This window comes from Halyomorpha halys, unplaced genomic scaffold (assembly GCF_000696795.3).
Source record: "Halyomorpha halys isolate HHAL.00 unplaced genomic scaffold, Hhal_1.1 Scaffold108.1, whole genome shotgun sequence".
Taxonomy (NCBI): domain Eukaryota; kingdom Metazoa; phylum Arthropoda; class Insecta; order Hemiptera; family Pentatomidae; genus Halyomorpha; species Halyomorpha halys.
The window spans coordinates 1,095,956-1,112,991 of NW_027112950.1; the positions used below are offsets into that span (position 1 = coordinate 1,095,956).

Here is a 17,036-nt window from a genome sequence, read left to right on the forward strand (position 1 = left end):
AACGACCATGGTTTGCCCTCCTCTCACCATAGTTTTGGTCCTCGGTTTGCCCTTGATTATAAGTATGGAAATTCCGTTTTTTCTTGTACATTTTTAGTTCTAATGTTGAAAGAAAGAAATTTTTGAAAGTTAAGTTCATTTATTAATAATAACAGTAATAATAATAATGAAGGTATAACCAACCCAAAGTTTCCGTGCCGATACCACCAATCGCTCTCCATATACATCCTTCTAGAGCTGCCCCTCAAAACCCAATTTTACTTAATCAGTTTTAACGCAATCCTCCCATCTAGATTTCGGTCTACCTTTCGGACATTTACCCGTCGGTTCAGTGCTTATTAAAATTTTAAGGAACCGTTCATTACAATGAACCTTACACCTTCATCTTATACGCCCCAATGCTATAACTTGAATTATATTTACCGGGTGTAGTTCTCTTAATTTAGTGTTGTGTAGTCATATAAATTCTCCCGTTAATTCATTCTTTATCTGTCCCAATATCTTAAGTAATGCTTTATTTTCGAAAACCTTAAGGCGCTGTTCATCCCTTTGTGTAAGAGGCCACGTTCGCATCCATAAAGAACAGTGGGAAGGATAATAGTTTTGTAAATTCTAATTTTTAAGTTTTTGGATAGAAGGCGGAAACTAAGCAGTTTAAAAATTGAAAAATGACAAGCATTTCCCGCCTTCAACCTAACTTTTATTTTCTCATCAACTTCGGTCTTTCTAGTTACCGTAGGAATCTAAATACTAAAATAAATAACCATCACTAAAAATATAAATCTATATTAAAAATGAAGAAATGTGATCTAAATACTAAAAATATAAGATTACTTAAACACAACATATTTGGAAGCATTAGTATTCAACTAATATTCATTATTAATACTATTACTGAAACTGATTTAGTATGAATTTCTTGTAACCACATTTAAATATTTTCTTGAGTACTGATTTCTTTACTGCGACTCAACCATAAATGTTTTGAGCACCAAAATAGTGCTCTATGATTAAACATCTGGAGGCCCAGAAAAGTAACAGTAACTAAGAAGTACTCTTGTAAAACTTGCTTGAATGACTCTGTAGGCCTCTAAAAATACGGAAATTCAGCAAAAACGGAAAGGGTCTGGAATGTTTTTTTTTTTCCCAACAACACTCCAATTGGCACTGGGAGTTGATGTAGTACAAGAGTCTGTTGTAGTCAGTTCTTTTACCCCAATTTTTTATTACTTAATTAAAAACATTACTATGTTTATACTTCATGAGTACTCGAAACTGGGAGTCTGGCAAGTATTGTTAAGGGAAATACATAATGGCTGATGTTTTAAAAAATTAATAAAAAAAGAATAGTTTTTCATTCAGAGCTCCAAATCTTTGAAACTACGTATAAATTAATAAATTTGGTAAAATATGAACCATCCTAAAATTGTTTACGATCAGTATCTTACGAGAAACAGTTCACGAAATACTGAAAAATCAGTAGTGTATTTATTTTAGGAAATCTTTATCAAAGGAACCATGATACATAATAGTACAATAGCTAGAAAGAAAAAAAAGGAAATAATTTCACCCCAATGTGTTTTTACTTAAATTAAAACTAGGTACAATTACTAGTCAAAACTGATGAGTCTGCACAGTAAAGGTAGAGAGAATAAAAAATGGCAGCTGTTTCAAAACTTTAAAAAAATAAATAATTCTTCATTCGGAGCTCTATATCTTTAAAATTACCAACAGCACTACAAAATTTAAGATAACATTATTTAAAATAGAGTAAATTATTAAAATATGAACCTAATAGAGCTATTCACTTCCAATAGTTCCCGAGATACAGCTTTTTAAAAAGCAACATTTCATAAAAATGTACTGAAAGATTAGTAGTAAATTTATTTTGAGAAATCGATATATGAGGAACTATGTGACATATAAATGCCTATTATAAATCAAATAAACTCTTGTTTAATGTACTATAAAGTAGTTAATGGGCTATATCTTCGTAGGAATTCACGATAGTAGTTTTCAAATTTGCTAAAATAAATGGATTTATAGTTGTTCCGACAATAAGTTTGATTTATGAAAAACTTCATTTCATAAACCATAAGACGTACAGATGTCTGCCAACACTCAAATTAAAGCTAATTAGATTTACTATATAATATTTTATAACGTTTAACTTTTCTAATGATATTTGACATAATAAATTCAGAATAAGTTAATTTATTGTTTTTCGAATAAAATGTTAGATTTTTAAAAAAATATATCGCTTCAAGAACCATTAGACGTATATGTCTGCCAGCACTCAAAATAAAGGAAATTTAACTTACTATAAAGGAGTTTATGACACTTATCTTCTTAGGGGTTGTAGTTTTTATGATATTTAGCAGATAAAAATTGGTCCGACCAACTATAAATCAATTTATTTTAGCAAACGAATGAACTACTACTCCTACAATGATAAATCTTATAAACTACTTTATAATCCATTAAACCAGCTTTAATTTGAGTGCTAATAGACATCTGTACGACGAACGGATTTTGAGATATAAATATAAGTCTATTAGGATTCATATTTTAGCAAATTTACACTACTTTAAATGACAATCCTTTAGTTTTTCAAGTGATGTTTGTAGTTTTAAAGATATACAGCTCTGAATGAAGTTTTTTTTTTTTTAACGTTTTAAAATAGCCACCATTTTTATTCCCCCGTACGTCAATTTTGACTAGTAATTTTACATAGTTTTCATTAAAGTAATCAACATTTAGGGTGAAATAACCTTTTTTCTCCTCTTGGACTTTTTTACTATAGAGATGTCCAATAACACTCGAATTAAAACTAGTTTGATGAGCTATAAAGTTGTTGTATATGACATTTATCTATATAAGAGTGGTAGTTTTAATGATATTTTCTTATGAATCTGGCCTATTTGTCCGAACAAATAGAAATCAATTTATTTTAGGAAATATCATAAAACCTACTACTCCTACAAAGATCGTTTATGAAATACTGCCCAAAATCTCGGAAACTATTAAAGCTATGTTAGGCTTCATATTTTAATTAATATACTCAATTTTAAATTATGTTCTATTAGGTTTTCTAGTGTTGTTGGTAGATTTGGATACCCAAATATTATATATGGAGACCCAAATGAAAAATTATATATATTTTTTTAACGTTATGCAACAACTGTCATTTTATATTCCCTCTAACTATAATTGGCAAACTCAATTTTGACTAATAACTATTCAAATTTATTATAAAATAATAAAGAATTGGGAAAAAATAACTATTTTTTTTCTCCCCTTGAGCGTACTATCTAAAATGTATAGTGATCTAAAAAATCCTGCAACGTAAACACCACCTCACACTCAGAATTCTAAGACGATTTATTTTTACTGAGTGACGATTGTCCTGTTCAAAATGTTATAATCAGCTATATTTCGCATTTTTCATAATCACACATTAATAAGTAATTGTTTAACTAATAAAAGTCGTAAGGTATTGCTTCAACCTGACAATAATATTTTTATAGTATATGACTATACCATTATTGAACTTTGATTCTTGGTGAAATTTAAAAAAAAAAAGTTTTGCTCTCTAGAGAAAAAAAAATTCAAATTGATACTCATTTATTTAGTTCTTGTAAATTTTCTAATGCCTACAGAGTATTTAGAAAAAATAAGTAACTAGGTACTTAAGAGATAAAGATATGATATATAATTTTTTTCTCATAAAACTGTGATATTCTGCCTAGTAGGAATTTTGCCGACATTTCCTTAATTAGGAACACACAGAAAAAAAATATGAATTGAAAAATATCATTGGAATATTTTGATTCCAAATAAGAACAAGTAGTTAGAATCAAAGGACTAAACAACCCAATGATGAAAAAAAAAGTCTATTAAATTCTAAACAAAAATAAGTCCTTTGCACGACTTGAAATAAACGAGGGGAAGATAGTTAATAACAATAACTTAAATGATATGAAAAGATTTGGGAAATTTTGGTATATAGCAAAAGAATAAAGCTAAAAGAAATAAATCATACAATATCATGGTAGATAGGAAAAGATTAATAATACATAGGAAAGATAATTGCTTGTAGTAAAAGACAATGGATCATTGAATTTATGATCAATACTTGCTCCAACCATCTGATTTATCCATAAACCAATGGAACGGTAAATAAGTGATGAAATTATGATAAGGATACAGAAAGCTATGCTTCTAGATAATAATTATACAACAATTTCTGAGTTTGTTTAATGAAAAAGACATTTAAACACCTCGATGAATTATAATAAGGTTTAGGAAACCCGGAATACGGAAACAGTTCAAAAGGCTAAAGAAAATTCATATGCAATATTCATAATAAATGTAAAGAGAGAACAGACAATAATAACACCGCATAAAACGTATGCAAAATATTTAAACTTTAGATAATATACACGAAAACATAAATTATAATTATTAGGGAAAATGAAAAGTTACTTAAACATATTAGGGAAAACTATAATTGACATCTAGCTCAAAACCTCTGATCCATTCTCAAACAAGCTGATACAATCAATCGTTATCTAAAGACATCTCTTCAGTGACGCCCCTCCCAACTCTTTTCTTAAAAATTTATTTATTGATATTTTCAATTGCATTCAAATACTTAAAAGTAAATTTGATATTAATTATACAATGGCATGATACAAACATGTGGAAAACCCAACCATTAATAGAACTCCAATCTCTCCTAACCTGAATCTACTAAATCAGTTTTAACGGAAACCTCCTATTTATGTTTGGGTCTACCTCTCGGACTTTTACCTGTCGGTTCAGTATCTTCAATGAATTATATATTATACAAATATCTTTTTAAAATAATGATAAATTTCTCAATGCCAGTAAGCATAAACTTTTCATATACGTATCCCTTTAGCAATTTTTGAAAAATAATACAAAATGGGATATAAAAAATTTGGTCTAATCTGAGAACTTGTTTTACTCCAGGAAAATTTACCTACAAGTTAAAAGATCTTCCGAAATAACATCTTTCTTGTTATATTTTTCTTAAATTCAATTAAGTAGTGTTTCCACTACTCGGATATAGGAAAGAAAATAAACGATTTCAGGAACACTGTTGTTACGGGAGAAACGAGTACTCTGTTTTTAGAGCGAAAAATATTCTAAATTTCTAATTACAAATGTATAAACTAGCCTGAAAACACCACCCTTTATATTACACTTCCTCCCCCTAAAATGCTATTACTTCTTAGATTACAGTAATTTCTTCATTTTCCAATAGGCGGCGCAAGCCATCTCTTCTTGAAGCTTCTGCAACAATTTTAAAGCCCTTTATCTGATTTTAGCAAATTTATGAGTACTTGACAGCTCTGAAATTAAAAAAAACGAGTAGACATGCCTCTTAATAAAATTTCACTGATTTTCAAGGGTACCTATAACATTTATGAAAACTTGATGAATGACCCTACTTCATTAAAATCATTCAAAGATGGTATTGTAGACATTATTCTTCAATATTATAAAATATGGCTGATTACACCAGAATATCTTTAATCGTAAAGATATTCGATGAGCAATGATTTCTTAGTAAATTATACAACCCGAGTGCGTGGTAGTAGGAGAAGACACAAGCAAACAAAATTTCACCCCAAAAAATTGATCGTACAGCTCTCAACATTCTAAACGTGTTTTATACACATTGAAACGTTTCCGACTTCGTATGATTTCTATAAAAAAAAAATTAACAGACGTAAAATGATTGCAAATCTGTCCGGAATCTTGAAATTATTGAACTTCTAACGTATGATGTGAATGTCCAATAAGGACTCAGTAATCTGTATATTATAAATGCATGATATGCTCAAAGGACCACCCAAATCTATATTATTTTTTGCACTACAGAGGCCATCAATTTCTCGATTTAATAATTTATAAGATACAAAAACAATAGAGTTTAATATCATCAAATCAGGGATTTGGACTGTAATGTGTTGTAAACCAACCATTTTGGTTGGACTGTTCAGGTATACGCTGCGATGCAACCCTTCTGATTTTATACCTATTAAAAATTACTAGTTTTAATTTTTTCTAATTAACAGTTTTTTTCTTTTTTGTTTTCATTATTTTCTTTATTATTTATTTTCTTTTTTGTTACATTATATTTGAGCATAATGATAGCCTCATGAAAGGGCAGTGTATATATGTACATCTATACTTATAAATATAAACTCCATATTGTTTATAAAACAAAACAGTTTACGAAATTTCGTTCATTAAAGGCCGGATAAAATGGCTATCATGAGTTTTTACCAAATAGGCTATCTAGCATAACCCCATTTATCAAAAAACGCAAATAAATCTTATCGCATAATTTTTTTTTAAACCGTTCTAGTTTTTAGCAGAAATAAACAGTCGGTCCCTTTGTTCCGAAGAGACTCAACGAAACATTTCCAGAGAATCTCTAATCTTATTTTAATGTTGTCATTTTTCTATGGGTAAGTTTTTCATAGAAATAAATGTCATCCATGCTATTTTTATGTGTTAACTCTTCCTTTAATGCACATGGCCTGAGAGTTTTTACATTTATCAGTTCAACTTATTGTGAATTTATTATATATTAGTGCGTTCATAACTGATGATTATGATTTAAAGTGTTATAAGACCAAGTGTTTTAAGTACCAGAAAAAATGCAATAGAATGTTGGCTCATTAGATTTTCCTGTATTTGTTCAAGAGAGCGAATAGATAAAAAGTACGATTTTTTGAAGTTTTATCATGACTTGTTACTTCATAAAAATTGTGCTAAATGTAAACAATGCAGCTGTTACTCTATTGACTCTTTAACAGATAATGGCCTATTTGTCCTAAGCGTTATAAAGTTAGATTTTTATTATATTTGTTATTACTACTGGTTACATCGGAACCTGTTCGTGGCTTACTCCAGGTAACCAGAATGTATACTGAAAATGCTTTGTAAATTATTGTGGAAAGTGGGGGGTTAAATCATGAGACATTTTCACCTTTAGTGATGGGCACATATTTTTTCCTTAATCAAGTGATAATCCCTAGAGGAACAACTCGTGTTATTATGTTAGTAAAGTGAAAATTATTTATAATGACAGACAGAAATATATATCCAGTGGTCTCATACATCAAGAAATAGTTATCTGGAGAGGTCTAGCCGCTTCCCGTGTCCAATATTAGGGGTGGGCGAAAATTTTAAATTTTTAAGCCATGTATTTTGCTTCAGATCACGATTGAGAGTTGTTTCTCCCTCGGAGGCTGGCCATCAAGTCATCGCCTCTGGCGAGGTAGTAGGGGCACGCAAGGTCTTACTAGTACTAAAGCTCGAGGAAAAAAAGGCAATTATCTCACCACAATTTTCGAGTTCATTAGTGTAAACTACTTATAGTTAGGAGTCAAAATAAACGAGTCAGCCAATGCAGTTCAGAGAAGTTTTAGAATGTTGGACTTTCCAAAAAGTAAGAAAAAAAAAAAAAAAATTGAAGCCTGTCTACCAAGCTAGCGCTGTGCAGCGCGTTGCGCACACGCGTTCCAAAATTCAACTTTATGAACTCAAAAATTCAGTGATTTCATATCTCTTGATTTTTTACTCATACTAGGATTAATTTTATATTTAGTTACCAACACAAAAGAAACTTGTCTGTCAAGCCTTTTCTGTGTCACGAGTTTTACAGAGGCGTTCCAAAATTTGACTTGGGAAACTCGAATTATTTTCGGTTAGTTATTTATATGTCTATTGCTTGTTTTTCTGATGAAAAGTTTTGATTCTGACGGCTATATCTCAGGAACATGCACAGATGTCTGATGGGCATCAAATTAAAGCTTATTTAATCTCCTAAAAACAAGTTAATTAATTATTCTTTGTAGGTGTATTAATTTTTATGACAGCAAAATAAATTTACAAAATACCTAAATTAGATGTAAAAATGTCTGATAGGTCTTAAATTAAAGCTTATTTAACGTCCTAAAAACAAAGATATTATTAGGTTTTTCTTATAGGTAATAGTTTTCATGATTTTAGCAAAATAAATTCACAAAATGTCGGTTTCTCCTGTTTCTGACGAAAATTGTTGCTAATGACAACTATATCTCATAGTATTAGAGCCAGGAAGAAAAAAAGGCAGTTATCTCCCAATTTTTGATTACTTTAATGAAAACTTGGTATATGATAACTAGTCAAAATTGATGGGTCTTCCATGTATAGGCAGGGGGAATAAAAAATGGCGGCTGTTTAAAAACCTTTATCTTAAAAACTACTAACACTAGAAAATCTAAAAGAATATTATTTAAAGAGTAAATTTTCTGAAATATGAGCCCTAAAAGAGCTATTTATGTTCAATAGTTCTCGAGATATAGCTTTTTAAAAAGCAAAATTTTTAAAAATCAACTGAAAGATTAGTAGTTAGTTAATTTATTTTGAGAATTCTATATCTCAGGAACTATGTGAGGTACTGATGTCTATTAGGACTCAAATTAAAGCTAGTTTAATGGACTATAAAGAAGTTTATGACCTTTAACTTCATTGGAATAGTAGTTTTCATGATATTTGCTAAAATAAATTGAGTTATAGTTGATCGGACAATAAGTTCAATTTATGAAAAACATCATTTCAGAAACCATTGAACAGACAGATGTCTGCCAGCGCTCAATTTAAAACTAGTTAAATCTACTACAAAATAGTAAATTATTTTTACCTTTGTAGGAGTAGTAGTTTTTATGATATTTGACAAAATAAACTCACAAAATGTTAATTTCTAATTGTTCCCATAAAATGTTGGATTTTTGAAAAAATATATCTCTAGATCCATAAGATGCACATATGTCTGCCAACACTCAAAATAAAGGAAATTTAACTTACTATAAAGTAGTTTATGACACTTAGTCAAATGCTTTACTCCCAAAATCTTATCATACCGTAATTTCGACATCCTTTCCTATGAATCCCTTCAACCTGACCTTGGTTCCGCCCAGTGGGACATTATACACTCCTATAATTCCATCGACTCTATGGATTCACATCTGCAATCCATATTGGACATCTATGCTCCGCTCCAAACCTTACACCATCAAACTGCACCATGGCTTACTCCGGAAACAAAGAAAATGATTAAACAAAGAGAAGCAACTAGACACAAATTTTGTCGGCCCCGCCTGTTTCCAGATTATTTTTATTTTAAACTACTCCATAATCCAACCCAGTTAGCAGTTTGATGTGCTAAATCCCTTCACATTCATCACGCCCTCTCCAATGCTCCTGATCCCAAATCCAAGTGGAAAATACTCTGAAACTTATCCCTACAAGAATCCGATAACTTCAGCTCCCTTCCAAATAACACCTGACTTGAATTATAGGATGAATGTTTGGTTGATGTGACAGTTATACAGCATACAGTAAACCTCTACAGGTGCACAAAAAGGGAATAGTAGACACACTTGAAGAATTGGTCAGCGAAACTACTTGAAAGAGACAAACCTGCAGATGCCCAATGGTTTTCTTTATGAACTGGACCTGACATATCTGCAGTAAATTCATTTGTTCTGTGAGAAAATATTCACCATAAGCTGAAACGAGGGTACTAAAAATGTTCTTTGTTTCTGGTACTGACTCTGAGTAATGTATTAGTTGAACCAACCATAACAAGAACAAAACATTTCTAGAAATGATGGAGAGTGTCTTGGAAACAATTGAGAATAAGAATTGTGCAAATGAGGAGATTGATGTGAAAGAAGAGATACTTAGAATCAGAAGCGACCATAAAATGAGAATGGAATAATAATAAATTATTTTTCTATTTTCTTAATATTTTTTAAATCCACTCCTTATATCCATTTTGTCATTTATTCTCTATAACAAGATAGAGTTTTGATACTGGGATTAATAACATAAGTAAAAAATCCATAAACTATTGGGGTCCAAAAAGAACCCCTGCAAGTATTGTGTTTATCACAGAATGTGGTATTACGAATGTTAAAGCATACATCATCTATTAGAACTATAGTCTTGATGAAAGTTAATACAACTTCTGGAAGTAAGGTATCAAGTTAAGTTCATAAATGGGGATTCTTTCAAATAAATTTTGTTGGTATAGCTAAAATTCATCAACGTTTGAAGAAAATATGATGGATTTAGATGTAATTACTACAGACAGTAGTTCTCCCAACTAAAGAAAATTTAATAAAATACCCAAATAAGTAATTGCATCCAGAAATAAACTTGCTCCTCGAACTCATCTTTTGAATACTTAGTTATATTTCTTCAAGAAACTTGTATTTCTAATGAAGTTAGGATAAGACAAGATTTTTTTTTAAATGTATTTATTTATAAAGATAATAAAAAATGTAAGTTTTAGATTTTTTATAATCTCTTACGTAACGTACTTGGTATTTTGTAACAATAAGATATTTTTATTTATACATAGAATAATAAAAAATATTGAATAAAACAAACTATTAAATGAAGTACATTAAAAACGTAAACTTTCCAAGCTATATCAGAATATTTTTATTAAATTTTGCATTGATTGAAAGACCATCTGCATCTGACACGAGCCAAACAGTTATTTGATTAATGACTCAAAGTTAAATGAAAGTAATTGATTACTAACCAGTAACAATATATTGTAGAGCAAAATATAAAGTTTAATAATACTTCAATAAGAAATAAACAAAGCTAATAGTTTTAATGGAAGTAATGATTCAATTATTCTTGTTAATCTAATTTTTCTGATTTTTTAACATTCTGGTGCTTAAAGAAAAGAATTATTCTATAAGAAATATTTTATAAATGTCATTGAGGTGCTATATCTGTTAACACTAAAAATCCAATAAATAAAAGATCACAACATGTATAAACCTATATAATTTTAATAACAGTAATTTCTTTTAAAGATCTGTGGCTAGACTTGTTGCTAAATAGCAACCTTAGAACCTGCAACTGTTAGTTTGTTTTGTTTTTTTCATTAAAAGACAGAAAGTAAAAAAAAAATAATCTTCCTCTCAGTACAGCATCTAAAACTTGTATCCCAACAATATTCAAGAATGCCATTCTATAATTAATATACTTTTTCTAAATATGTCATGTACTTTGGAATTTATATTACGGAAACAAGTCATTTTCAAAATAATAACTTAAAGAAATAATGCCTTTACTACCTTTAAGGGAAAACTAAAAATGTCATAAGTTTAAGGTAAAATTTCAACACCAATTTTTATTTATAACTTGAATTCAATGAACTCAGGGAAAACCCTAATGACTGGAATTTCTTGAAAATAAAATTTAATTTTTTCTTAAGTCACTTTAAGTTTGCTTTGCAGAAATATTGTTCTGGACACATTCATTTGGAAATACTGTTCTCTTCAAGCAATATCATAACAATAAAACAGGCAATATCATTGTTATTATATAGAAATCCAATAAAATTAGCTTAAAATTTATCTGTACCTAAAAAGTGCCTTAAAATATAAAAATAGACCGAAAGTATCTTTCATGGGATTCTTATTAAATACAATTGAAAAATATAAAAAATATCACTTTTTGAGGACCATAGCCCTATATTGCAGATTTATAAAAATGGCTGCCATGTACTTTCAGGTTATTGCCTATAACTTCTTGAGTATTACAATTAGCTGAAATACCATTAAAACAACTAAATAGGGCATTTAGCCTTAATAGAGTTATTTATGTTCAATAGTTCCCAAGATATAGTTTTTCCAAAACTAAACACATCTTTTTTTCCAACAAAACAAAAATTGAATTTATTTTTAGGAATATCATGGAAACTACTATTATTAGGAAAATAAGCACTATAAAAAACTTTATGCTATATCTAATAAGTTTCAAATTGAGCCCCAATACAACTCTTAATGTTCAATATTTTCCTGTATAAAATATTTTAACTCCAATATTATTATCAAACAACCAGAAATCAACAATACGTTAATTTTTTTTGGTAAATATCATGGAAACTTCTATTCTAACAGATATATGCATTATGAACTACCTTTAAATTGAGCTGAAATATACATCTTAAAGTCAAATAGTTCCTGAGATATCATACTTTTACTTAGATATAACTCATTTTTAATGAATATTGCAAAATGCCAAAATCATGTAAAAATATTTATGAGCTACGCTTTGGAGTAAAAATACCTAATAGTAATTATACGTCACTAGAAAATGTAAAACAACTTATTAATAATCACATTTTGGAAAAAAATATCACTATTTGAAAAACAATAATTCAGAAAATATTGGAAAAAAGAGTTTCAATTAAGTGTTAATTTGAACCTCGTTAAATATAGAATAAAGTAATTTATGATATTACCATAGGAATAGTAGTTTTCATAATATTTGCTAAAATATATTCACAAATTAACTTTAATCATTGTTTAGGAAAAATATTAGTGTTTGAAAAAAGCGAAAATTTAACATAATAATTTTCATTAGGGCTCAAATATAAAAAAATTTACTCTAATTAAAAAAATATTTTAATTTTTACTGTCTCCTCAGTATTTTTAATCAATATATTGAGCAGTAATATTATATTTTTTCAAAAATACATAAAATTTTTCAAAATAGATTTTGGTCCCTTAAATATGACCAAGTTTTAATTTAAGCTGCTTGCAATTAATCAAGAGTTATTGGCTAAAACTAAATTTAAAAAAACAGTTGCTATTTTGAAAAATTAGGAATATTAGCCCTAGTGCCCACATGAAGTGAACAGGTTAAAAATAAAATGTCTAGAACTCAGTTCAGACTTTCAAATGTATCCTTAGCAAAAAATATTGATTGGTCATATTAGGTTATCAATACTTGGTTAGGCTAAAAAATCTCACTCTTTTCATTACGTGAGAAATGGGTATTTCTATCATTAAATAAGGGACAGAACCATATTAAATACTTAAAATAAAAGTGAAAAAACAAAAATGATATAAACGAATTATGAAACAAAAAATTCATTCTATGCATTTTAATATAACCTTTTATCTACTTTGTACTAAAATTATTAGGTAGTACTTTATCTCTATGTTTTTTTTTTTTTAAAGGAATTTCTTAAAGACCTATCTAAGCTTTTAAAATTAAAAAGAATGTCACATAATTTTTCTCTTAAAAATTGATTATAAGGGATTTAAAAAAAAAAATATTATTTAAGATATGAATATAGTTCTTATTACACTTGAACTTGAAGTTAATATTGCTTTAGTACATAATGTAGTCAAATCTACCATGGGTTCAGCCTACCTATGCATATTTTCATGCAAGATACACAATATCAGATATTAAAATAATGAGACAAATAACTTATCAATGATCATAATAAGGCTTCACGAACCCAAATATTTTTAAAAAATATATTAAAAATAGCCAATTTACAATTCTTCCCTCTAATGTTTTCTCCGTTTGCGTCATGCAAGTTAACCAATCGATCCAGAGCTCATTTATAATCAAACGATTTATTTATCAAGCAGTAGATTAAATTAAAACACCTATTTCAAATGAGACAATATTATAATCTTAATTGCATTTATAGATCATTTATAGAACTAAATCATTTAGTTACACATTCATTCACTATTAACACTTTTCTACAAAGAAAAAAGTAAACATTTAGCTATGTTCAACATTAAACATATCCAAGATTTTAATTACTTTTGATAATTACCTTGGAAATTTATTGTAAGTATACCTACTAATAACGTATTCCAACCCACCTTAACCATTTAACCACTTAGGCATTTTATAATTTTTACCACCAACGCATTTTGCTCATAATGGGAAGTAATCATCTATATTTTAATATTATTTCATCAGTTTTGTTTGTACTTTTGTCTACTTTCCGTTAAACCTTTAATGTTGTTATGACTGCTTGTTTATGTTACTTCCTCGCCAAGGCAAGAAGATCTTAGAACTTCTGCAAAATTTGGATTCTTTACTCCCTGACTAAAGAGCTACTGTTTACAATTTCAATTTACATTGAAAGTAATCATAAAGATTTTTTGTCATCATCACATCCAATCATATAAAAAAATATATATAAAAATTGTCTACCAGGAGATAAATGGGGGGGGGAGGTTTAAAAAGTAAAACAATCTTGCCGTGTTAAATCACAAGTATTATAACATTTCTGAATCATTTGTTTTTGGTTGGTTGCACTAAACTAAAGGACAGGAGTAAGTGTTATATAAAATAGGTTTTATTATTTTGGTTTGTAAATAAAACGGTTGATGGCGACACTATGATACTGCTGAGAGGCAGTGCAAGTAGGCATGGTGCTTTGTTCCAGAACAGTCTGTCATGGCATCTGTTTATGAAAACACATTCTCCTTGTCTTTATTTATAAAACCCTCCCTTCTTTCCACAACAGTAAGTTTACAGACTATTTATTCTGTAATAATTATTGTAGGCTCAAATAGCACATTACAAAGTCTTAAGTTATTTATAGTCCAAATATACAGACAACACAAGTGTACAAAACACTAAATTCTAAGTGTCCTATGAACAAATTACCACAGCAATTTGTTTTCTTTTTAGTAAGAGAAGCACTCTAAATTTAAGAAAATAAAATTATAGCCAACTATAAACAAAAGTATCATTTTTAGCAAGCACTGTCACAAATGAAATCTTACTTTCCTTAGTCTCATTAATTTTTGAATTGTTTATTTTTGAAAACGTTATAGGTTAACTTAAGTTAGTTTAATAATTTTGATTATTCCTCAATAAACAAAGGAAATATACATGTAATTAATAAAAATAGATTACCAGTATGCACATTCTGTGTACAATAGCTGACAGGCAGCCAACACAAAATTACTAATTCCCTTTCAGATTCTCTGTTGTGGGTATTTTTGAGCTCAGCTGCAAAGTTTCCTAATACTTAGATGAGAGTTAACTTATAACAACCCTAATCATATAAAAAAATATATATTCTTAAAGATTAATCATATAAAAAAATATATTCTTAAAGATTAATCATATAAAAAAATATATTCTTAAAGATTAATCATATAAAAAAAAATATATTCTTAAAGATGAGTTACTAACATAAAAAAAGGCATTTTAAAACATTAAATTAATTATTTGGCCTCTGTTTATTGGTTTTATTATAACACATAAACTTAGCTTCCTTCCTACCTCTAAGGAATAATAAATGTAAAAACTGCTTTATAAAAAGTATTCTCAAGTCGACAAAGATTTGATAAGCAAAGAAAAAATTATATTACACTCTGTTCCTTAGGTGAAATTCACAAAATCAAAACTTTAGAACATATTAGTAAGAAAAGTTTATTTTATAGTTGGTCTATTCCATAGACTGTACTATACTCTGGGGTTTTTTTTGTGGCAGCTCAACAAGCTTTGGAACAGCCCCAACAAAGAAAGAAACCTCAATCTACAGGATTATCTTTGGAATATGTTTAATCTGAAATAAAATCAAAACTGTTTGCCATATACGCCACAATTAAACCACATCAGTTATATGTAAACTAACTGCTATATGATACTCAAAAGTATATATTTTCATTTTTGGGTTATTCATTCAATCATCCATAGAGAGTTGAGTAATACAATTGTTCAAGTACTGATCTAAGTACTAATCTTCCCTCCTCTACGACACAACCCCTGATGAAGACCTGAAACTCAGGTCGAAACGTTGGCATAAAATAAATAAATATGGTTTTGTTTATTTATGTTGTTCTTTGCTGACCGCACCCCCCGACAAACCTCTTCAAGCATAAATAAAATAATTAAGTTTATTAATAGTGTAGTTCAAACTTGCTTCTAAAAATGCTAGACAACTTGCCTTTTGAATCAGTAATAATAATACAGAGGCTGTCAGTATGTTTCAAAACACAAATGCATGTTGATTCATATAAACCCTCTTATCAAATATATACCTCCCACAGATATTTAGTTATTTGTGTAAACTTCTTTTGGAATTCTATAACTAACTCGCATCATCAATCCTGCACCACAATATTCTTTTATTAATATCCATTGTTTTACTTTGAATCATTATGTGTCATTATTATCACAGTTACACTTAGATATTGGAAGTGTTATCATAAAATTTTACCAGACAAATAAACACGGGGTATAATCAAGGAGCAGACCTCTAAACCATTAGTTTCATTTTTTAGTGTATTACCCAACTTGAATATAATAGTAATAAATTCTGTTCAACCCATTTCAGTCACTAAAGGATGATAAAACAATGACATATCAAAATAGTCAGGTTGTTGCTGTTTTTCAATAAATTTAAATAGTTTCCACTCCCATTTCCAAAGGTGAATTCGAATATTTAGTTAATATGAGAACATAGTTATATTCCAGAATAAAACTAATCTATATGAAGCAAATATCCTTTTCATACTCTTGCATCTTATCTACATGTTCCAATTTTTATCAAGATTTATAAATGGTTAACACATCCTATGCTCAAAATTTCAAAATAGAACTTAAAAAGTCTATTTACTTGAATAGAATAGATTAAAAAATCCCATATAGCACAATAAGGATGCACATGTTGGTAAAAATTCTAACCTCACAGTACGTTGAATTCAATATAAACCTGCCCCTAAATATCCAATATTAGGTATTTAAATTTCATATTTTAAGCAGTAAAAGCTTTTTCAAGTTATACAAGTTATCATCAATGAAACCCTATTTCAATTAAAATGCAAAGTACTTCATAATTACTATAGAGACACGATATGCATTTATGTATAATATTGTATTCGAACTAAAGCTATATATATATATCCACGATTCAATAAATTAAAATCACAAGTTTTTCATTGTTTAATGACCAAAAAAGTCCATCAAGAGTCAGACCATGCTACTGAAACATTTAGGTTACTGGAATAAGCTGAGGCGGGAAACATGAGAACTAAGGCAGTGACCTCTATCGGCGAACAGCTCAACTCAAAGGTTCTAGGTACTGCCAACAGATGGCGCGTAGCTACCGATTGGAGAGCTTGGAAATAGGCCTAAGTGAATATAAATACATT

General features: G+C 28.9%; 1 protein-coding gene across 8 annotated transcripts in view; it reads left to right on the forward strand.

Annotated features, from left to right (window-relative positions):
• Window positions 1-17,036, forward strand: part of shaker (Potassium voltage-gated channel protein Shaker) — a 939,448-nt gene that overhangs the window by 567,343 nt on the left and 355,069 nt on the right. Inside the window, exon 1 of one of the 8 annotated variants that reach the window (XM_014415914.2) lies at window positions 6,434-6,503. The exons of the other annotated variants lie outside the window; for them this stretch is intronic. Within the exon in view, the coding sequence (XP_014271400.1) occupies window positions 6,484-6,503 (20 nt within the window). The 5' untranslated portion in view covers window positions 6,434-6,483. Of the gene's footprint in view, window positions 1-6,433; window positions 6,504-17,036 lie in introns of those variants that run through there. 8 annotated transcript variants of the gene reach the window in all.